The sequence below is a fragment of the Culex pipiens genome, chromosome 3 (genome assembly GCF_016801865.2).
Source record: "Culex pipiens pallens isolate TS chromosome 3, TS_CPP_V2, whole genome shotgun sequence".
Taxonomy (NCBI): domain Eukaryota; kingdom Metazoa; phylum Arthropoda; class Insecta; order Diptera; family Culicidae; genus Culex; species Culex pipiens.
The window spans coordinates 4,107,114-4,131,121 of record NC_068939.1 but is presented as its reverse complement, the minus strand read 5'-3'; the positions used below and the strand labels follow the sequence as shown (position 1 = coordinate 4,131,121).

Sequence of the window (24,008 nt, the reverse complement as noted above, 5' to 3'; positions counted from 1 at the left end):
CAACTAATATAACGGGCAGTCCGCGCAGCTCGTTCGGAATTCCAGTCAGTCCTGGCGGTAATAACATGGCTCGTTCCATTTTATCCACCTGCGGAAGTAGCAGGGGAGTTGAAAATGGTAGCGGTGAAAGGTGACGTCCGGATGGTGGTCGCGGCAGAAGAATGAACGCTTCGTCTCGGTACGGACAGTAACTAAAAATCTGCGGCCGCGCGCTGCTCGCATGTCGCCGGTGAACAGCTACCCAGCCCCGCTTCAGCAGCAACGACGTGTACCAGGTGAACCTGCCCCAGGCAACGACTACGCTCAAGATCAGCTCAGGTGACGACGCCCGGAACAACCCGACAATAGTGGCCACCTTCAGTGACCATGGTGATAGTAGATTCACGAGCGGGGCCAACGACATGAATCCGTTTTGTCGCCGAAGAATTGATCCGGAACGACGGATGCGTCAGTGTACGAATTGAAAATATGCAGGCTGTGGATGCGATCCAAGAAACGATAAAGGCAGCTTCAAAGGAGAATATGCTACCGGAAGCAGCGTCACCCATCAACCGGTGCCATGTTCCGACGCCGTCATCGACGTTTCTAATCAACGAATTTACTCTTCCACTAATGTCGATTTACCAAAAATAAAAATTGGAGATTATTTCTGGCAAATTCCTCCCCAGACGTGCGTCATTATGATTTTATTTTTTTAAAAACACAAAAGAACAAAAATGCATCAATTTATTTGGTGAAAACCATCACTTGAAATCTTTGCTTATGAGAGGTGATTCATTTCTCCAGTTTGCTATTCCGTGTCGTACTGTTCGGCCGTAGCAAGATCCAAGCTATTTTGTTCCGATGGAACCTCCCGTTGCATACGCTCTTTAGAACAGAAAGAACTCAATCACTTCCTTTTTCCTTGGGTGATAGCCGGTAAAGCACAAAAACATACAGGATCGACGGAGATGTCCAAGCTATTTTGCGGCATCTGTGTTGGCACCAGGGAAGACTACTCTGGGTGGTTCACTGTGTTTTCCGCACACTTTGTTCTCGTCACAGATGATGAGGAGGTACGTTTGTATCCTTTTGGCGTAGGCGCGGTTTCATCCCAGTCCAGACCGAACCTGCTGGTAGTGGTTTTCTTCGGAGCGAGGTCCAGCGAGCACAGATCGATCAGTTGCGTCGAGAACTGCGGTTACACAAACGATTTCGAGCCTCATGGCTTCCGACTCGTCACGTACTCTGGCATGTTTATCACCGTAACTGGGTTGATACTCCATGGCGGCTTAGCAGCAGCAGCTCCTCCGAAAAAACAGCGAACGAAATCTTCCTCCTCCCCTCGACCTCTGCCGCCACCTGCTTTGCACTTCCCTGTAAAATAAAAACTTTATTAGGTACTTTAAAACACTAAAACTTGGATCTTACCTTTAGGAATGCAAGAAAACTCGATACATTATTTAAATTTTATGAAAATAAAACTAATTAACTGTTCAATTAACGTAAAACGAGAAAAAAATGTTTTTGGTGCAAAAGTCCTAACACGATATCATAATTTGTTTTGGTTTGGCCTGCGAAGCCAAAAAACAAAAGAACAACATAAACAAATCCTGACGTCGTGTTTGGCCGTTTGACATAGGGCCAGATGGAAAATGAAACACGCCATTGTTTACAAAGGCGCTAAAACGCAAAGGGCTTAACCGGTCCCGCATGTTGTTAACTTTTTTAAAAGGCCAATGTAATTTTATCATCAATTTTACAGCAAGAATGAAATGTTTTCATAAAATTGAATACGGGGAAGCATAACGATACTAGTTTCACGTATTTTAATTGAATAATACCCTCAATTAGGCAAATAAGTTCGAAATAGGAATTGAAAAACTATCCGCAGATTTCATCTTCGTTTTTCTCAATGTTTTGAAAAATGAGATTGGACGTTTTACAATGTTTTGCTTGAAAGAGCCTATCCGACGAACTGTCACTTTTTACATGGCGCTCACGCACACTACCAAAACAAACGTTTGGTAGTGTGTGTGAACTCCTTGTAAAAAGGGTGTCAAACTAAAAAGTTCGTTTGACAATAGTTGGTGTCAAACCATCGGGGTTTGAGTGTATTGAAACAAGTAAAACAAGCAGTGGTTTCAAAATATTTTGCAGGAAAATAGTAAACAAATGATACAAAAAGTATTGTTTTTTTAATTGGTCCGGATAGGGAAAGTTTTCATACGTTTGGTAGGTTGAAGATTCAGTTCTTATTTCATCCAATTTGGAAATTTTCACTTATTTTGCAAATCTATGGATACAAACTTGCTAGTTATCACTCAATTTCAGTTGGAAATTCTTTACAGAGCTGTGACTGAATGTCAAAGTGCTGATATGCAAACACGATGGAATTACATGCTGTTCCAATTTGTTCCGACTTCCTTTTAGAAGAACATACACGAATATTTGTGTCAAGTTTAGCTAAGAGAATATCCGCTTATCACAACAAAAATCAATAAGTAAAACAGAAAAAAACGTCACCCGCAGAAAAATGCAGTTAAGCAAACGAATCACCTCGCTCAACATTTTATTTATTTATCGTGGGGCGTGCCATCCGAGCGCGCGCGCGATATCCTTTAATCCAGCTTCAAAGGACCTGCCTCCCTGCACTGGGCCGGGGGTGCATGCCTGTCTGTCTGTCGTCACCGCAAGCGTCCATTAATGTCCACGGTCTCCTCCCACCACCAGAAAAGCATCATATCTCGGCCCTAATGATAATACAATTTCCGAAAAATGGCACCGGCGAGCATTATATTTCAGCGTGTCTGTGTTAAATATGCAAACACTTATCATCATCGTCATCATATCGTTGGGAGTCGGAGTTCTCACACCATTTGACCTCCCCCTCGTTCGATGGAGGTGGGGGTGGCAGATAATCAGTTTTGCTGCTGCTGTGACAACCTGGACTCGGTTAGGGGGTTGTATTATTTACGGCGTTGCATCCCGAATCCATCTGGCGTGTGGTCCGGTGGTCGTCGCAGAGTGGCACCACATTCAGGACCAGGACGGAGACTGGGTGGAGAGGTGGCCATCACAACAAAATGTGGGAATGCGCATGGATGAAATATTTCACATATGTAGATGTGTTTTGTGCAGCTCACGTACATAAGCCGTGCGACCCAGAGCAACATCATCGGTTGATATATTGTATGATCCGACGACGGAACGGAACTGTTGGTCTGGTGGCGATTTTTTTGTATGATATAATTTTGCGCGCCTCTATGAGTTGTTTTGAAATTTTACGTAGTTCAAATCAAACTTTCTCTGTGATATTTTTTTTTTAAACTGTTAAAAGTAACTCTGCCAATCCCATTGTGTCCGGTGGTCCAATTTCATCCCCTTTTGCTAGGGGGCCCCATCCCAGTCCAAGCTCACTCCAAAGAAGGTGGCCCCCACCGCAATCACAAATACATAGTTGCCCCAACATATTGCTGCTGCACCAGATGGAACGGGAATTTAATGTCCTTTCTCTATTTTCTCTCTTTCTCTCTCGGTAAATCTCTTTGCAGTTATTTGTGAACCGATCGAAATGCACATCTCTGTTGAGAGCAGGAACTGAGCAGACTTGGACCGCCTGTCCCCCTCCAGGATGGACCCAGGCACGAACGGAAACCATCCGCCACCCGGGATGGATCCGCTGAAACCGGATGGTAGCGCAGGGCTACCACCTCCGGTCGGTCCTGGAGCGATGCCACCGATGCACCCGTCATCGCAGGCCGCCGCCGCCGCCGGATACCAGCATTACGGGTACGGTGCCCCGCCCATGATGGACCATCACGCCGCGGCCAAAGATCCATACTACGGTTACATCAACAATCCGTATTCGATGCACGCGCCGTACCACCATCATTCCGCTTATCAGCATCCGTACCCGCAAACACCGTACGGTGGCCACTCGTACCATCCGCATCACCACCAGGGTCATCACTCGCTGATGCCACCGGCTGGTCCACCGCCACCAAGTGTGGCTTACCCAGGCTATCCCGGCCACAGTCAAAGTGCTGCCCAATCTTCACTTCCACCCCAACCCCATCAGCTGGCCGGACCTTCATCAATGGGTCCAGGGCTGCAGAAATCCCCGGAAAAGCCACAGCAAATGTTCCCGGACCATCAGCAACCGCCGATGCCACCGACGGCGCAAATCCATGACGGCAAAAACATGCTGATTGGACCCACCATCGGAGGACAGGACATGATCGATGGCACGATGGGCATCCCCCCCAAGCGAAAGATTGAAATCCTCGACAACGTCCTAATCAAAAAGTCCAAACAAGAGCTGGAAGCGGAGAAGCGCGACAGTTTGCCCCCGCCACCCGTAACGGAAGCAACTGCCCAGCCTCAACCACATCCACCACCAGCGTCCGAAGCGAGCAAATCTTCGTTCCAAATCTCAAACCTTATCGACGACAAACCCAGACAAGAAGCCCAACCTCAACCGGAAGAGCAAGAACCCCGGCCCCAACGCGAGCCAACGCCAGAAAAGACGGCGCCACCCATCGAAGAGGTTCAACCAGAACCTCCTCCGAAGTCGACACCGCCCCAAGAACCACCCCCCTCGGACGACAACTCCAAGGTCGAAGAAACGGAAGAGACTGATCCACTGGCACTGCCACCAGAACCGTCGTCGCAACCGGACGTCGAACCGGAAGCCGCCAGCACGTCGGCATCCTCCTCCCAGCAAATGGACTTTGACATAACGGAAAAGCTCAAAGAAATGGGCGAAATCAGCGTAAAACCAGTGTCCAAAACGGACGCCAACGCAAGCAAGGCCAAGGAACTTGAATGCACGGAGGAAATCTCGCTGGAAATCACCAAGAAAGACGCCGCCATGCGAAAGGTATCCAATCTGAGGAAAAACATCAAGGAAGTGATGGACGACAACCAGCTGGATGCGTCCACGTTGGCCGCACAGCGTCAGGAATTGGAACGTTTGGCGCGTGTCCAGGAGCAGCAGCGGATTATCCGCGAAGTGCAGCGTCAGCTCGCCCTCGAGCGTCAAACCAACAAAACCGAGCAGAAAGTGATGCAATTCTTGCAGGGTCACGCGTCGATCCTCAAAACGCAACAGCCCGGAACGTCGACTCCGGTCAAGGTGGGCTACGTTAAGAACCCGTTTGAGACGCGTGGCCGCCCGCCGAAGGCACGTCCCATCCAGTCGGCCAACTTGACGCCCTCGGTCAGCATCGCACCGGTGAAGGCCTCCGGCACGACGCTGGCCTCGCAGATCCCGTCGATTCCGGTGCGCACCTTTGACGATATGGACAGTGACGAAGATTTTGACGATGAAGACGAAGAGGATGAGGACAGCGAGGCGGAGATCATTTCTCCACCGGAAAAGAAGGAAGTTGTCACGATCGATAGCTCCTCGGACGACGACTGCATTGTGCTGTCGGATGACGACGAAGAACCAGAGGACGATTCGGACGATGATCCGCAAAACAGTGGGCTCCACGTGAACGACACGTACAACGTGCCGGACGATAAGGGCCGCGTTGTTATCAACGTTGGTCACGCCGAGGGCGAAGAGGACATCTTCCTGGCGCCACAGATTGCACGCATCATAAAGCCTCACCAGATCGGTGGCGTTCGGTTCCTGTTTGACAACATCATCGAATCGATCGAACGGTACGACACTTCCACCGGATTCGGTTGCATCCTGGCGCACTCGATGGGACTCGGCAAGACGTTGCAACTGGTCTGCTTTAGTGATATATTTTTAAGACATACCAGCTCCAAGACGGTTCTCATCATCATGCCCATCAACACGCTGCAAAACTGGCTGAACGAGTTCAATACCTGGCTGCCGGAAGATCCGGAGAGCAGTCCGCTGAAGAATCATGGTGAAGTGCGGCCACGAAACTTTAAAATCTTTATCCTCAACGATAGCCACAAAACGCTCAAGTCACGCGCAAAGGTTGTCCTCGAGTGGGCCAAAAACGGCGGAGTTCTGCTGATTGGGTACGAAATGTACCGACTGCTCAGCCAGAAGAAGATGACTAAAAAGAAGAAGAAAAAGAAGGGCGAGCCGGAGGTGAAGGAAGAAGAAAAGGAATCCACCGAAGAGCAGAAGAATATGTTTGATGAGATTCACGAGGCGTTGGTGAAGCCGGGTCCGGATTTGGTTGTGTGCGACGAAGGTCATCGGATCAAGAACTCGCATGCCAGCATCTCGGTAGCCCTGAAGCAGATCAAGTCCAAGCGAAGAGTTGTGCTGACGGGTTATCCGTTGCAGAACAATCTGCTCGAGTACTGGTGCATGGTTGACTTTGTGCGTCCCAATTATCTAGGCACCAAAACCGAGTTCAGCAACATGTTCGAGCGTCCGATCCAGAACGGTCAGTGCATCGACTCCACGCCGCAGGACATCAAACTGATGCGCTATCGAGCCCACGTACTGCACTCGTTACTTCTCGGTTTCGTTCAACGTCGCTCACACTCGGTGCTGCAGACCTCCCTTCCACAGAAGGAAGAGTACGTCATGCTGATCCGGATGTCCGAATTCCAGCGCAAGTTGTACACCGTTTTCATGAACGAAGTCGTTCGCACCAAGGCCGTTCCGAACCCTCTCAAAGCGTTTGCCGTGTGCTGCAAGATCTGGAACCACCCGGACGTTCTCTACAACTTCCTCAAGCAGAGCGAACGCGACCTGGACTTGGAAATCGAAGAACCGGAACCTGCTCCGGCAGTCAAAGCTGCGGCAAGCACGCTTCCAGCGATAGCCGCTGTCCCGGAACCACCACCACCACAAGCAGTCCCAGCTGTACCGGAGCCACCGAAAAAGGAAGAAAAAGAAAAGAAGAAACCGGGCAAAAAGCCGGCCGCACCGAAACCGCCCAAACCGCTTGCCCTAAAAAAGGACGGAACGCCTCGGAAGCCTCGCACCACCAAGAAACAGCAGGAGGCGATGAAGGTACAGCAGGCCCAGCAACAGCAAGCGGTCGGCAAGGATGGCAAGATTGTTCCCGCGGCAACCGTCAGCCCGAGCACGCTGAACAAGGACCCAGCACCGGCTGTTGTCGAGAATCCCGTTCCCGATCCGAACGTGGTTAAGCAGGAATATCCAGCGTACCCTCAGCAGCAGCAGCAGCAACAAGGAATGTATCCCGGCTATCAACAGCAGCAAGGTCAGCAAGGAGGGTATCAAACTGGACAACCCGGTGCACCTCCGTACAATCAGCAACCTTTTAACCAAGGCATGATGAACCAGGATCCGAATGGGTACAACAACTATGGAAATCAGTACGGAACGAGCGATCCGTACAATAGTTACAACAATTACTACGGTCGCAATGACTACAATAACTACAATCAAGGTTATCAAGGAGGTTACGGCGGATACGATCAGGGTTATCAAAATAACTATGGAGGATCGAGTAACTACTATTATCCGCAGCAACAGCAGCAGCAGCAGCAACCACAAGGTGAGTGAATTGCTCTTAAAATTATTAAATTTTTAAACGATTTTTTTTCAAATTCAACAATTTGACAAATTCTAAATTATGAAGTTCTAAAATTTTAAATTTAAAAAAAATGTTCTCTAAAATATTAAAAGTATTTATGTTTAAAATTCTCCAATTCTGAAATTAAAAATTTTAAAAATTCAATAAATTTACAATTTGAAAAGTTTAAAATTTTGAAATTCGATAATTCTTTTACAATAACAATAGTACTAAAATTCTTAAATTCAAAGTTTTAAAAAATCTGAAGACTAGATTTTTTAAGCCATGGTGTTTTATATGTTTATAGGACCTTTTTGCCTTCCTCACCTTACTGAGGAAAGGCTATAAAATCACTCGAAAAACGAACTTTTTAGTTAGACCTCCTAGACCTACCTTCATTTGTACATATCGACTCAGAATCACCAGCTCGACGTCGTCGTGCTATCATGTCGCACCCGCCATTTTGACGTTCCGAGAAAAACGCGGTTTAATGTTTGATCTTGAATAAACAAAAACGAAAGCATGCAATGTAAACAATAACAAACACGTTTTGTTTGGTTGACCATTCTGTGCATTGTCCCGAAGTTTGGTTGAAGTTGGTTGCTGGAGTCCCGAGTTATAATTACAAATATTTACGGTAGTCTAGCTTTTACGTGCGTCAAACGCATCCTGACCTGAAATCCCTTTGGCCATTTGTCGCACTTACATCAATTTTCAGGGAGTGACAAGATAGCACGACAAGATTGAAACTACTTGCATATGAAAAGTGACAAAAAAATTTGGAGCTTTTTTGGTTTTCATTGAATATCTTAGGATTGAAATCGAATTTTGGGGATCTGTGAAGGTCAAAAGATGTGGCATTGTGAGCTGCACAAAATGGCGTTCTTAACTCAATTTGGCCTAAAATGCACGTACGACAAGTTAGCACGACGGCGACGAGCTGAGCAAATGTCTGTGTGTTTGGCTGTATGTAGACATGTGTACTGAATCAATGTCACTGGGATATCTCGTCACTGACTGAGCCGATTTTGACCGTTTTAGCCTCATTCGATTTGTCTTGGGGTCCCATAAGTCCCTATTGAAATTTATAAGATTTAATAAAGCACATCAAAAGTTATGCTTAAAAACTGCTGCATATAAATTTGACAATTTGCAAAAAAGGGTGGTTTTTGCATGGAAACCTGTCATATTATATATTTTTAGAAAGGTTCTGAAATAACCTTACTTGTGGATAAAGAATTTTCAAGATCTGACTTACCTATCTAAAATTACAAGCAATTTAATTAAATGCTCTGAATTTACATAACCTCAATCTATTTCCCCACGGCGGTGTATGTACAATTTTGATAAATAGTCTGTAGGCAGCTTGTTTTTTTACTCATAACTTATTTTTATTAGAACCTCTTTGGTGCTGCGATCACGTTATGGGCGAATCACTCTATACATGAGAAGAAGGCACCAACTAGGTACCTAAAGGTGGATTAAGTAACGTATTGTTTTAAAAAAAACACTTTTGAAACGTACGTGGAACGTTTCAAAATTTGAAATTAATAAATCTAAAAAAAAAATCTTTAAAATCATAATTTTGTTAAAGTTAAAGATTCTCAAATTATGATTTTTTTCTGAATAAATTTACAATTTGTAATGCTTCAATTTTTGAAAAACCAAAAGAAATTTCAAAATCATAATCTCTAAAATTAAAAAAATGATATAAATCTAAAATTATTATATTCCGAAATTAAAATTTAAAAATTAAAAAAAATCACAAATTTAGATTTGAAGTTTTTTAGTTACTATAATCTTTATTTTTACTAGAATCGCTAAAATTTTAAATTCTCAAATCCTGCAAAACAAAACAAAAAATATTCTGGAATTAACAAATTGGAAAGTTTTAAGTTTAGAATTTTTAAAATACTTGTTTTATGTGCTTTTTTTTCTAAAATAATGAAAAATTTTAAACTTAAATTCTCCAATTCTGAAATTTACGTTTAAAATTTCAATATTTCAAAAAATTTTAATGCATTTTTTAAATATTGTACTGTAGTACATCTGAAATTTTAAAATTTTAAATATTTACAGTTTGGGAAATTTAAAATTTTTAACTCTGAACTAAATAAAAAATAATAATTTCAAAATTCAGAAATTCCTTATGTTTAAAATGCACGAAATTTAAAATCCAGAAAATTCAAAATTTTGAAATTATTTTTTGAATATTTTTTTTATTTAAGGAGTATTTACATCTTTTTAAAAAAAATATTTAATACTATTTAAATAATTAGGGACCATCAATAACCACGTGGAAAACTTGTCAACATGGTGTCACCAATTAAATTTTTAGCTTTGTAATTTTGAAAGATGTGAACTATCATCATACAAATGTTATTTATTTTTGGCGTTATTCATCTTCCCACAGATAACTACTACCAACAACAACAGCAGCAGCCTCAAGGCGCAGCACAGAACAGTTCCTACAATGGAAACTATTACGGCAACACAAATCAGTACAACTATCCCGATCAACAACAACAGCAACCGCAAAATCCCCAACCAATGTCGCAAGACCCACAGCAACAACAATACAATCAGTACGGAGACATGACCCAGCCGGAACAGAAATGGGATCCCAACGCACCCGCTCCCGTCGTTAACCAACTCCCATCGGCCGATCCCTCAGCATATCCGCCAGCCATTCCATCGGTTGACCCAACACCCCCAGCACCACCAGTCCAAGTCCCAGTCCCAGCGGAACCAACGCCAGCGGACCAGGCGGCCGTCACGCAGCAGCAAGCCAACGCCCAGTTCGCCGACCAGCCGTCGCTCGAGGACCTCAAGGATCCGCCCATCAAGACCGAGGACGAAGAGAACGCCGAAATCAAGGAGGAAAAACCGGCCGCCGAAATCGTCGACATGGACACCAAGAAGGTCATCAGCGAGGCCACCGATGCCGTCAAGCAGGAAGTAGAGGTGAAGAAGGAGGACGGGGAGGAGGGGGTGGTGAAAACGGAAATCAAGACTGAACCAGGGCTTGAAGGTGTGAAGGTCGAGAAGGTGGGCATGGAGGGTTCTGGGGAGGCGCAGGTGGCGCCGGTCAAGATGGAAGTGAAGGAGGAAGATGTGAAGAAGGAGGATGGAGTGGAGGAGGTTAAAAAGGAGTTGGAAGCAGGTGAAAAGGAAGTGAAGAAAGAGGGTGAGGAAGTTAAGAAGGAGGAAGAGGGTAGTGAGAAGGAAGAAACTTTGGAAAAGTTGAAGGAAGACACGGACGAGAGCAAGTTGAAGGAAGATTTGTTGAAGATCGAGGACGAATTCAAAGGTAAAGACGCGAAAGATGGTGGCAAAGACAAGGATGGTAAGGGAAAGGATAAGGACAAGGATAAGGACGAGATTCCGTACGAGTGGGCGTTCGAGCTGATGAAGGGTTACATTCCGGATCTGCTGGAGAGCTCGCCCAAGATGGAGATCTTTTTCTACATTCTGAACGAGAGCATCAAGTTGGGCGATCGTATGCTGGTGTTTAGTCAGAGTTTGTTGACGCTCAACTTGATCGAGCGATTCCTGCAGAAGAGTAAAATTCCGGGAACGGAAAATCACTGGGGAAAGAACACGAGCTATTATCGTAAGTATTACCGTTTGGGGATCTTTAGACAGTTAAGTTACAATTATTCATTAATCTTTCAGGTTTGGACGGATCGACGACCGCTCAGGAGCGTGAAAAGTTGATCAACGAGTTCAACTCGAACCCAAACATCCACCTGTTCCTGGTGTCGACCCGCGCTGGCTCGCTGGGCATCAACTTGGTGGGTGCAAACCGGGTTGTGGTGTTTGATGCCAGCTGGAATCCGTGCCACGACACGCAGGCCGTCTGTCGGGTGTACCGTTACGGTCAGAAGAAGCCCTGCTTCGTGTATCGATTGGTGGTGGACAACTGCTTGGAGAAGAAGATCTACGACCGGCAGATCAACAAGCAGGGCATGAGCGATCGCATCGTGGACGAGTGCAACCCGGATGCGCATCTTTCGATGAAGGAAGTGACCAGTCTGTGTTACGACGACGGAGAGGAGAGTGAGGTGAAGGACTTTAGCGAAGACAAGGAAAAGTACATTGATGTCGTGATGAAATCGCTGCTGGAGAAGTACTCCAAACAACTGACGAAGGCTCCGTTTGCCCACGAAAGTTTGCTGATCGATCGCAAGGAGAAGAAGCTGTCGTCGGCCGAGAAGCGACAGGCCCAGCGCGGGTACGAGCTGGAGAAGCAAGCGGCAACCAAACCGAGCTACTCGTACACATCGATGGGCACCACCTATCGGGCAATCCGAACTCCGGACGGTTCGATCATTCACAGGCCAGTTGCATCGGTGAGATTTCTTGTGAATTTTGTAGAAACTGGACTTGCTGACATTCTTACTATATTCGCAGGTTCGTCCGATGCAGTCTGGTGAGGCAGGCAAGACCGGAATCGGTGGCAATAGGCCGACCCGCTGGATTCCAGCGGAGGTTTGGCAGCGACAGGGCATGACTGCCCAGGAAATGACTCTTCCAATCGGTAAGACTACCTTCTCCCTTCGATTATCACCTGGTCAACTAACTTTTAACCTTCCTTTTTTCAAGATGTGGTCATCCCGACGAGTTCTGCCGACAAATCCAACATCGTGCTGAAGGCTGGCCAGAAGGTTATGGTTCTGAAGTCGCCAAAGGGCATCTACATGCAGCTGGAGACGGGCAAAATCATCGCCATCCGGACCGCGTTCAAGGTTAGCGCCAACAAGGACGGAAGTGGCAGCAATGCGGCCACGAAGGGAGGTCTAGCCGCGCTGAGCACTCTCACCGGACGTAAACCGACCGCGTCCGCTACGGTTACGAAAGCATCCGCCGGAACACCATCCAAAGCGGACTGCTCCGAGGGCAACTCGCTAAGTATTCCGTCCAACTCGGACGACGAGGAGAAATCAGACTCGAGCATCGTGCCACTCGATGCGGACAGCGAAAAGGAATCGATGGCCATTGACGACTACCCCGAGAAGGGAGAGATTGTCGACTGCGACATGAAGAGTGACGAGTTGGAAGAGGGTGAAATCCGTGACGACATGCTGCTGCCCATCAAGAAGATGCCACCGACGGGAAAGTTTGCCAACCCATCGACGGCTTCAAAGTTCCCAATGATTCAATCCGCCTACTCTTTAGCACCGAAAGGACAAGGTCCAGGTAAAATGTTCCAACAAAAGCAGCCGAGCCAAACTGATGTTCCTACAGGCAAGCAACCTGCGGCACCGCCTGCAACGGTCACTATCGAGGACGAAATCGCACCCCTGCGAGAGAAAGTGGTCTACAAACCAAACCTAGTGGAACGAAAATCCAAGGTTCCACCGTCCTCCCTCAAGAACTATCGACATAAAGCTCCAGGAAAGGCTCCGGAAACGACGACTGGCCCAGCTAAAACCAACGCCGAAGAAAGTGGTCCTATCCCATCTCCTGCTGGACCACCATCTACCGCCAACGCAGTCCCTCAATCGACTCCGATGGATACTCAACAAGCCCCAAACAATGTTCCTCCAGCTCAGCCAACTGGTCCAGGTGCACCTCCAGTGGAACCCCAACACTACCCCAACGCCCCCGGTCGTCCGATGCCGCCGCAACAAACGGTTACATCGCAACAGCAGCCCCAACATCATCCCCAACAGTATCCACAGTCGTCAAACTATCCAGTTCATCATCAGATGGCCCCCGGCCATCACCAATCGCCGTACGCCGGCGGAGTGCCAAATCAATCGACTGCCGCTACGGGCAAGAGCCCGATCCTACACCAACCCCAGCACATGCACTCATCACCATCATCGTCGTCCTCGTCACCGTACGGAACTTCCCCACACAAAGCGCAACACCATGGCCAGCACCAGCAGCAATCTTCGTGGCATCCGTACGCCGCCGCAGGCGGATCAGTCACCAATCCCGCCAATTTCTACGGCCAGCAATCCCACGGCGTTCCTCCCCCGCCACCGTCCCAGTACGAGTCAAGTCTCAACTTCCTAGAGAAAACCACGTCCGCCCTCATCAACAATCAAAACCAGAGCGAGTTCCAAACCTCTCTCAGCAACATCACCCGCTCCCCAACGCCGGACAACTTTATGGAGTTCCAACCGAAGACGACCCCAACCGGCAAAAAGTCAGCCGCCAAAAAGCCCCCCAAGCAGCCAAAGAACGACTACAACGCTGCCAAGAAAGCGCTCAACAAGCGAAACAACCCCTCGCCCTACCATCCGGTGTCGGGCTCGTCGGCGTCGTCCTCACCATCCCCTTCACCGGCCGTCATGAACCACAGCCAGAACAGCAACAGTAACAGCTCCCTTGGCGGAACGCCCACACCGGCCGCCGCCAACTATCCGCCCGTGACCGGGTATTACGATCAGTATTCGCAGCAGCAGCAGATGCCTCCGACGACCGTCGCTGCCGGTGGGCCCGGTGTGTACGGTGCAGCAGGTGGTCAGCAGCAGATGCAGCAGCAGCCGTACGGAGGCCCTCCGGTTGCCTCGTCGGCCTACGGTGGTGAGTAGGATCGCTTTGATTTTGCTACTATTTGCATGATTTGGTAGAATTTTTAACGTTTTGAGTTGGGACAACTGACGACGGACAGGACCGGACATGACTTCCAGAAGGCCTCTGGATACTTCAATTCTATGATCTTGTGAAAAGGCATAACTTTTAATTCAACCATTTTTAAGCACCCAAATGATTTTAAGATTTTTCGAAAATTTCATGAGCTCATAGGGGAACAGCATCTAATTTCAGCGTGCCTCTAATGTTGCCATATCAGCACTTTGACATTCAATTACAGCTCATTAAAAGCGTTTTCAACTGAAATCGAGTGATAAATAGCTCAATAAGAAGTGAGCAAGCAAGTTTCTATCAAAAGTTTTGCAAAATAACCATGCTCATGCTCAAAGTTTTGCAAAATAAGTTGTTTTAATAGTGAAAATCAGCTAATTGGATGGAGTTAGGCGTGAGTGCTTAACCTGCCAAACATATGAGAATTTCCCCTAGTTCTTGTTCTAGAGATTTGGAAAACGAGAAGTGTTGATGCTCCACTATTTTTAAGGGGACAAGGGAATGTCTCCACGGTATTCCCAAACAAGTTTCGCTTGGAGTTGGATGGTTTTTGGGAAGGTAAAAGTTCTAGGATACGCTCTAAGCAAGCGTTGCGACCAATACCACAATGTGTTTAAGTGGGCACAGCAACCAAGGAAGTTGTTGTCTTCTTATTCCAAAATTGACAAATTTACGGACCCAATCCTGCAACAATCTGATTGTAAAAATAGGCAAATTTAAATTTTAATTTTAATTTAAAAAATTATATCGATAGTTTCCGTAGTTTCGAAAATACTGAAATATCTGTAACAAAAATCTTGGTGCAAAAGCTCTGGTTGATGTGCACCGTTAAGGTGAAACGGGAAAGCGTCATATTGAAAACATATTTAGCCCAAGACAGCATAAGGTGTTGAACTTTTATTTAGAAAGTTTTACCGTTTTTTATATGATTTTAGCCATATTTTCTAATCGTTATGTTTTTTTTTTTCAAAAAAGGGCATTTTAGTGCAAAACCAAACAAAGTATCTGAATGGAAACATTTTCCACCGAATATATTATGTACCAAGAAAATCATGACTAACATTCCCAATCTAAATTCCCTATTTTTGCGTTACGTAATCGAAGAATGCTTCCTAATGGCTCTTGTAATACTTGATATACGAGAAAAGGGCGGGTAGGCATTTTGACAGTTTTACAGACTTTTCTGCAAATTCTAAGGCTTTGGTTAACTTTTTCGCAAAATTTTAAGTGTTTTTTTGGCCTCCCAAGCTGCCTTAACATCACAGCTGGTTACCTTTTGTTCCGGAACATACAAAATCGTTGCAAATGTCAAAATACTTATGCCCCCATTTACAAATTGTCCACACGAGCCACGCATTTCCTTCTGTAAATTCTCGATCCATTTCAACTTGTGTTGGAATCCTCGCGCACTCGCGAGTTATAATCCCTTCTTCCGAGTTCTCGCTGCGAGTCCCGAGCACGATTGCCCGTGCTCGAGTAACAAGAGTTGGCAACGAAAAAAAAACAACGCAACAATTGAAGTTACACCTCTTCACCATCGCTTTGTTGGCATTCATAAGGGCATCTCCAGCGCTGGGGTGCAAATCAAATTTGCACCCGGCTCATGAATACCGAGATCAAATTTGCCACCTTGAAAAAACTCCGTCATCCCCACCGCTAGCGCAGCAAATTTGCCACCGAAACAAGCCCACCGCGGGGGGCAAATATGGGTTTTTATCATTTTTTGCTCTCGTTTACCTTCAAAATCAATAATTATGTGTTGATTCATGCCTAGAAATGCTAAAAGTTTATTAAACTTTTTAATCCTATTGAAAATTTCGAAGAATTTCATTTTTCGAAAATGTCGAAAGTTAAACCATTTGCTACCCGATTTGATTCCCACCAAATTTGCTCTCGAGTTTGCCCCCGAGTCTCCCACCGCGCGTAGCAAAGCAGGTATCAAATTTGATCTCAAGTTCATCTGTAGAAGAAAAATATGTGTCGGTACCTGTCGGGTACTCATTTTCTGATACCCGACAAGTACCGGCAAGCCGAGGGCAAAGTTTTGAATGCGTGTTTCGGAGATTTTTCTATGTCTGCTCTTGTGGGTGCTTCAAAAATTCAAAAATTCAAAAATTCAAAAATTCAAAAATTCAAAAATTCAAAAATTCAAAAATTCAAAAATTCAAAAATTCAAAAATTTAAAAAATTCAAAAATTCAAAAATTCAAAAATTCAAAAATTCAAAAATTCAAAAATTCAAAAATTCAAAAATTCAAAAATTCAAAAATTCAAAAATTCCAAAATTTAAAAATTCAAAAATTCAAAAATTCAAAAGTTCAAAAGTTCAAAAATTCAATAATTCAAAAATTCAAAAATTCAAGAATTCAAAAATTCAAAAATTTTAAAATTCAAAAATTCAAAAATTCAAAAATTCAAAAATTCAAAAATTCAAAAATTCAAAAATTTAAAAATTCAAAAATTCAAAAATTCAAAAATTCAAAAATTTAAAAAAAATTCTATTTTATTTATTTTTTTTTATTTTAATACATTTTTACAAAATTTTAATTTAAAAAAAAGTATTATTTTTATTATTTTAGGCCGTTGCAAACATTTTTCAAAGTTTATGTCGCCCCCGCCCCACTTTAAAATCGGTTCGAAAAATCATGGGGCAAAAACCATATTTTTTTCAAAAAGCTTCCAAATTTTAAAGGAAATATAAGTCCATCCAACTGAAAACAATTAGAAATGCATTTTCCTGCGTTTAAAATCATATTTAGCATGTATGGGTTCGGTCAAAAATATTTTCAACCGCAAAAAGTTTTTTTTCGGCGAAAAAAAAATCTCTTCAATAATTGGTTATTTGAAACTAATGATTGCAAAACAACTGGGCAGGTTGAAATGCATTTTAAAACACTTTTTTCATTCAAATGTTGAAAACATGGCTTGTTATTTCAATTTTAATTTTTTTGCTACGGCCTTAATTTTTTTTAAATCTTTTTATTTAAAAAAAAATTAAATTTTTGAAATTTTTTAATTTTTTTTTAATTTTTTTTAAATATTTTGCAATTTTTTAATTTATTTTTATTTTTTGCAATTTTTTTAATTTTTTAATTTTTTTATTTTTTTAAAATTTTTTATTTTTTTAAATTTTTAATTTTTTTAATTTTTTTTTAATTTTTGAAATTTTTTTAATTTTTTAATTTTTTAATTTTTGAAATTTTTTAAATTTTTTTAAATTTTTTAAATTTTTTAAATTTTTTAAATTTTTTAAATTTTTTAAATTTTTTAAATTTTTTAAATTTTTTAAATTTTTTTAAATTTTTTAAATTTTTTAAATTTTTAAATTTTTTAAATTTTTTAAATTTTTTAAATTTTTTAAATTTTTTAAATTTTTTAAATTTTTTAAATTTTTTAAATTTTTTAAATTTTTTTAAATTTTTAAATTTTTTAAATTTTTTAAATTTTTTAAATTTTTTAAATTTTTTAAATTTTTTAAATTTTTTAAATTTTTTAAATTTTTTAAATTTTTTAAATTTTTTAAATTTTTTAAATTTTTTAAATTTTTTAAATTTTTTAAATTTTTTAAATTTTTTAAATTTTTTAAATTTTTTAAATTTTTTAAATTTTTTAAATTTTTTAAATTTTTTAAATTTTTTAAATTTTTTAAATTTTTTAAATTTTTTAAATTTTTTAAATTTTTTAAATTTTTTAAATTTTTTAAATTTTTTAAATTTTTTAAATTTTTTAAATTTTTTAAATTTTTTAAATTTTTTAAATTTTTTAAATTTTTTAAATTTTTTAAATTTTTTAAATTTTTTAAATTTTTTAAATTTTTTAAATTTTTTAAATTTTTTAAATTTTTTAAATTTTTTAAATTTTTTAAATTTTTTAAATTTTTTAAATTTTTTAAATTTTTTAAATTTTTTAAATTTTTTAAATTTTTTAAATTTTTTAAATTTTTTAAATTTTTTAAATTTTTTAAATTTTTTAAATTTTTTAAATTTTTTAAATTTTTGAAATTTTTTAAATTTTTTAAATTTTTTAAATTTTTTAAATTTTTTAAATTTTTTAAATTTTTTAAATTTTTTAAATTTTTTAAATTTTTTAAATTTTTTAAATTTTTTAAATTTTTTAAATTTTTTAAATTTTTTAAATTTTTTAAATTTTTTAAATTTTTTTATTTTTTTTTAAATATTTTCCGTGCTTGATTTGATGTTTCCGTGCATAATTCCATTTGATGCGGTAGCAAACAGGCTGAATACCGGGTAGCAAAGTGAAATCCCGTAGAACTGAGAGCAAATTTGCTACCGCGACAGGTACCGCGATGGGGTTGACGTCGGGTGCAAATTAGCTTTGCTTCGACGTTTGCACCCAGCGCTGGAGATGCACTAAGCCTGATAAACAAATTGCTATTTTGCTACGAACGGCTAGCACGAAGCGCTCGCGGCGGGAGCGAGGAGAGGAAAGGACTACAAGTTCTCTCCCTCTCGCGAGTGAGAAAAGCCAAGAGAAAAGCATACGCTCGAATTCCAACACTGATATCAACGAATCATCTTTGCGATTAACTTTGCACAGTAGGGCTGGCCACTTCATCGCTTGTTATGTTTGTATTGCATTGTAATGTAATACAATGGCGCACTGCAAAAATAATAACGACAAGCAGATACTAGGCCCTCAGGGATCATCCATAATCTACGTGGATTATTTTTTAAATTTTAGGTTTGATATTTATTAGTCACCTACAGTGATTTAGTTAATTGTTAGCTTATAATTGAATGCAATTCTTACTATTTTCCTTTTAAATCGCTGACTTTAAATCTCTTAGCATACAATATCGCCTTCTTTCGTGAACTAACAGAAATTTTTATTGCTGTGGCGACTAGCTATTGTTACCATCGAAGTTATTTTAATTTAATTGAATAATATTGAAACACATAAAAAAACAACCAATGCATTTATAAATGCATTTAGTTATAAGACTTCAGAAACGCACGAGACTTGATTATTGTAGACTTCAAAACTAATAGACCAACTAGTTATTTTTTTAAGTTAACTCAGTAAGATACCTGATAAGTTAGATAGTAGTCGCAAACAAATTGGTCCTCAACTGTCCACCTTTGCGTCCACCAATAGGAACGTCATACGCATCTAGCAACAGCACAGCATCAACCGTGAATCGTTCCAACTACTATCAGTCGTCACCCTCATCAGCATCTACCACCCCCACGACAATGTCGTCTTCGACAGTTCCGACCGATTCATCCAACTATTACCATCAGCAGCAGCAGCAACAGCAGCAGTCTCATCATAGTCAGCAGCAGCAGCACCAGGTAAGAAGTCATTCCCGTGGGTCATCGTCGTCCCACAGCTATGTTCCTCCGGTGGCACCTGCTGCGACTCAGCATCAACAGCAGCAGCAGCAACTTCCGCAGCAATCTCAAAGTTACATGAACACAGCAGCACCGGCTACGGCCAGTTCCGTTGTTGCCGCCGAGGTCACTCCCAACAGTAACAACACCTACCAACAGACCAGTTCTTCCTCGTTTACACCGTACGCGTCCTACCCTTCAACGGCCACCAGCGGCACCGGCAGTCCCGGTGCGACCCAAACCGTGAGTTCCAATGGTTCGGCGTTCCACCGGCCAGATCCGGGTCTTCCAGTGGCGAATGCCGGTGGCGGTGCCGTGGGAGCTGCTGGTGCCGCCGGTAGCTACGAAACTCCCCCGACCTACATCCCCGAGAGCGGTGCCAACCCGTACCAATATCCGGCCTATCAAGCTGCGGCCGCCGCCTCTCAGTATCAATCCCAAGGGTACTATCCACCGCCGGCGTATCCGTACTATCCGGCGGCGGCCGCGGCAGCTGCTGCAGCGGGCGCTCCCGGTACGCCGTACGCGGCCACCGATCCCCAGTACCACTCCTATCCACCTCCACCGGCGGCGGCGCCCTCCAACTACAGCTATCCCCCCTATCCTAGTCAACCCGGCGTGGGACAGTGGCAGTAGGAACAACGGCAACCCGGCTAGGAATTGTTGTGGAATCGTGGCACTCTCGCACACAAAGAATCTGCAAATTTTGTTGATTGCTCTCTACTTCAAAACTGAGATACGGCTATTCTAGAGTTTGTTTTATATTTTTTTTTTTCTGAGAAAAAGTATTTATGTTGTTATGTTCCTTCTTCGCAACCTAACTTTTTTTAAGGGCAAACAGTTTTGCGTCGTGAGCGGTTGGTTGTAAGATGCTCTCTTTATTACTGTTTCCTGTTCTTTTTTTTGTATAATTTTATATTTTTATAGATAGGCCACACGTTCCTAAACAGAGATAAAGAATCACATTTTAAAACATGAAATTTGCTTCACTCAAATAGAATGTGCTGTCAACTAGCGAAGGCTTAAAAACATGCATGCTCCATCGTAGAGATTTAGATATCAAACCATCGTCAGTAGTTGGAACGCAAAATTTAAATTGCAAATCTTAGTTGATTCACTCTGGTTGAAAGGCACTTCGTTTTTACCAAATTTGGCCTAGTTTCGTCGAAATTGTAAGTATCCGTCTATCCTCCAATCCCCGGATTCGTTCAGTGCAATGTATTTTTGTTATATCTGAGTTGTCTATGTAAATTTTATTGAACCAACACTGTTTTAGGTTTTCTAGATATTTATCCGCAATGTGCACAAAGAAAGAAAAAAAATTAAAACATTTAAAAGCGTATAGTAGTGCTTTGTGTACCGTGCTAGGAGATTACGTAGCACAATAAAAAAAAGTATGAATAATATTATTAAAGAAATATTTAGAAATTAGAACAAACAGCGCTAATTACCAACTGCATTTGGAATCTTGAGCTTGGCGCGAATTGTATTTGAAGATATCAGCTGCAAAAAAAGTAAAACAACTTCAAAGTAGAGTTACTAAACCGTTTAAAAACTGCTGAAAAGTTAGAGCATACATACACTCATCCATTATCACCCCCATACAATGAATGTTTTAATCACAAGCCCACATTTTACCCTACTCATAGTCGAGTAAACATAAAACAAACATCCAGTTGGCGATTTATTAACTTTTATTTATTCGTCACATGGTTGGAGTTCTTCCACGGTGTGGCGTTAATTTGCACTCACTTTAATCCATCAACCACCCCCAAAACAAAAGTACATCCCCCCTTCCTGTAAGGCAACGCATTTACAAACGTCGTTTTAACTTAGAAGAAAGCAAGTAAACAAAACAAAAAAACTAGTAGATATTGCTAAATGTCAAAGGCAAACAAAACAAGAAAAAAACAAGTTATCCCAATTGTCGTTTAGAATCAAATACTACTAATTATTACACACCTACCAACAACAACCACTATCAAACATTAATTAAAAAAGAACAAATACATCAACCACTACTCCAATTTATAGAACTATTGACCTACTTGTAATGTAGCAATTCGAGGTTACGTTCTGTAACGGTTATGTTACGTGTACTATACTGTATCTCCGGTATGTTTCGCTCTTGCAGTCTCTGCCCCTCGATCGTTCATTTACCCGTTCTCTCCTTCGGTTAGGTAATCTGTTCGAGTTGTAATTTTGTATAGAAAAGAAAAAAAAATCGAGCGAGAATGAACCCAGCAGTGAAACGTGAATCAATCAGTTTTCCTTATTGAGCGCGATTTCGTGCGAAATTTAAAAACCTAGGTATTATTATTATTCAATGTTGAAAACAAAGAGAGACTTGCTTGCTTGAAGAAAAAGGAAAAAAAAGGAGTAATAAACGGGTGGAGATCCTCTCTCTCCTCGAGCGAGCGCGCACGCGTCAAGTCAAGCCAAGAAAGCTGCGTGTGTATTTTGTGGTAATAGTAGCAAGTGGTATGATTATTTTAATCAGTAAAGTATAAATTAAACTGATATCGACTACAATAATATTAACACACACGATACTAGAGTAATGTATGACGCGTAATACAAAGTATTTGAAGAAATTAAACAATTTTCCCGGGTTTTTCGAATGCTTTCGTCAACGATGACAGCCATTTTCCTTCCATTTTTTTAATTAGTTATATAAGTGCTAAAATAAACTTTTTGCCATTTCGCTGTGAAACTGTCAACTTTTCATGCCTTCTGGAGAAACGAATCGGCCTACTTTTCCCTGCCAAAAATAACAGAATGCAAAATTAATACCTTTCAATACCAGTGCTGAAAAGTTCTACAGTTTTTTTTAATAGGTCCTATAAACATATGAAAGACAATAGCTAACAGGACCTTTTATAAAAACTCTATAGTTCAACTTTTCAGCACTGGAATGGGTGCTGAAAAGTTGAACTTTTCAACACTTGTATCGAAAAGTTAAATTTTTAAATATATTTTTTTGTTTTGAACGGTGATTTTTTTTTTGTTGAAAGACATAAAATTCTAATCAAAAAGCGTTTTTCGAAATTGCAAAAAATGTTGTAAGCAACTTGTTGCAAAACATGATTTTTTCTGCACTCGTCGTATTCATCCAACTCGGTTAACCTCGTTGGATAAATGTACGACTCGTGCTGAAAAAATCAATATCTGCTTTTTGCAACTTGTTGCATAAACTTCTATTTTGGAATTCCGTTGTGTAATAACTTTTCCTATAATTCTCGAATGACCATCAAAATCCATCACCTTAATACCATCACCAAAATATCAGTGCTGAAAAGTTCATTTTAGTACTCATTTGAGTGCTGAAAGTTCACTCGTCCTAGTCTAAGAAGGTCTATACTTTTGTTGAAAAAATCATCATTTTGAGCAATTCTCTACAAAGTAGGCTGTTTTCATAAAATTTTAGTTATAATAATTAAAAAAAGTGAAATTCCCAAAAAAAAAAAAACAAAATTTGCTGCTTGGGATCATATTTTGCACAAAAAATATAAATTGAAAAAAAATACAAAATTAAAAATAATGTTAAAGGTACAATAAAAAAATTGCAAAGTTCTTTGTCATACTGGTCATGTGTAACATAATCACCTTCGCATTTTTTTCTAAATGGATTTAACCCTCAAATGGTTATGATTTGAAAGCGATACGATTTATCAAAAAATGAAAAAAAATCCACTGCTAATTTGATTTTGGCATTAAGGAAAATTTTCAATACTTGAAAGAAATAAATTTGTTTATTCCTGCTTTTTTTTAAATACTTCTCTGTAGGTCAAAAGTTGAATTTTTTATTCCACAGACGTACCAAAAAAAAAAATGTTTATTTCTATAGTGTAACTATTTTGTTCTGAATTGTCATTATCATACCTTACAACTTTGCTAGTACACCTAATCGATCTGAAAATCCCTTTCCGAGATAAAGATTTTCGAATATTTTTTATAACATTTTTGTATGGACGGACAGCTGCACGGATTGTATGGAGACTTCTATGGACGTAACAATGGTTGGCAAATGCCTACTTTGGCCAAAGAGAATTGATTGGTCATTTCAAAAACCAAAACAGAGTCGATAATTATTCTTTTGAAAACAAGTGCTGAAAAGTTGACCTTTTCAGCACTTAAATTGGTGCAATAATGAATTTTCAGCAATGTTATTTTAGTGATAAGTAGGCCATTCTGTGACAACAGAATGACAGGAAATAAATCACTCCATTCAACTTTTCAGCACTCTTTTCGAATAGTATTGAAAAGTTTAACTTTTCTTGAGCTTTGAAAAGATGTGACAGTCTAACATCATTTAAAAATCATAGTATACTGAGTTAATAGTAGTTTATGCAACAAGTTGCAAAAAAAGGATTTTTTCAGCACGAGTCGTAAATTTATCCAACGAGGTTCACCGAGTTGGATAAATACGAAGGGTGCTGAAAAAATTAAGTTTTGCAACGAGTTCCATACAACATTTTTTGCAATTCCGAAAAACACCCATTGAGTGAAATTTTAAGTCAAATTTTCATGTATTTTGTCAATAAATCGTTTAAATCAAAAAAATGTTGAAAAGTGTTACTTTTCGAAACAAGTGCTGA

At 41.0% G+C, this 24,008-nt stretch overlaps 1 protein-coding gene across 1 annotated transcript in view; it reads left to right on the top strand.

Annotated features, from left to right (window-relative positions):
* Nucleotides 1-22,012, top strand: part of LOC120417831 (uncharacterized) — a 32,675-nt gene extending 10,663 nt beyond the window's left edge. Inside the window, exons 2-7 of the mRNA XM_039580047.2 lie at nucleotides 3,534-7,445; nucleotides 9,877-11,076; nucleotides 11,139-11,815; nucleotides 11,877-12,003; nucleotides 12,069-14,000; nucleotides 19,175-22,012. Coding sequence (XP_039435981.1) covers nucleotides 3,614-7,445; nucleotides 9,877-11,076; nucleotides 11,139-11,815; nucleotides 11,877-12,003; nucleotides 12,069-14,000; nucleotides 19,175-20,046 — 8,640 coding nt within the window. The 5' untranslated portion in view covers nucleotides 3,534-3,613 and the 3' untranslated portion in view covers nucleotides 20,047-22,012. The remainder of the gene's footprint in view (nucleotides 1-3,533; nucleotides 7,446-9,876; nucleotides 11,077-11,138; nucleotides 11,816-11,876; nucleotides 12,004-12,068; nucleotides 14,001-19,174) is intronic.
* The last annotated feature ends 1,996 nt before the right edge of the window (nucleotides 22,013-24,008 follow it).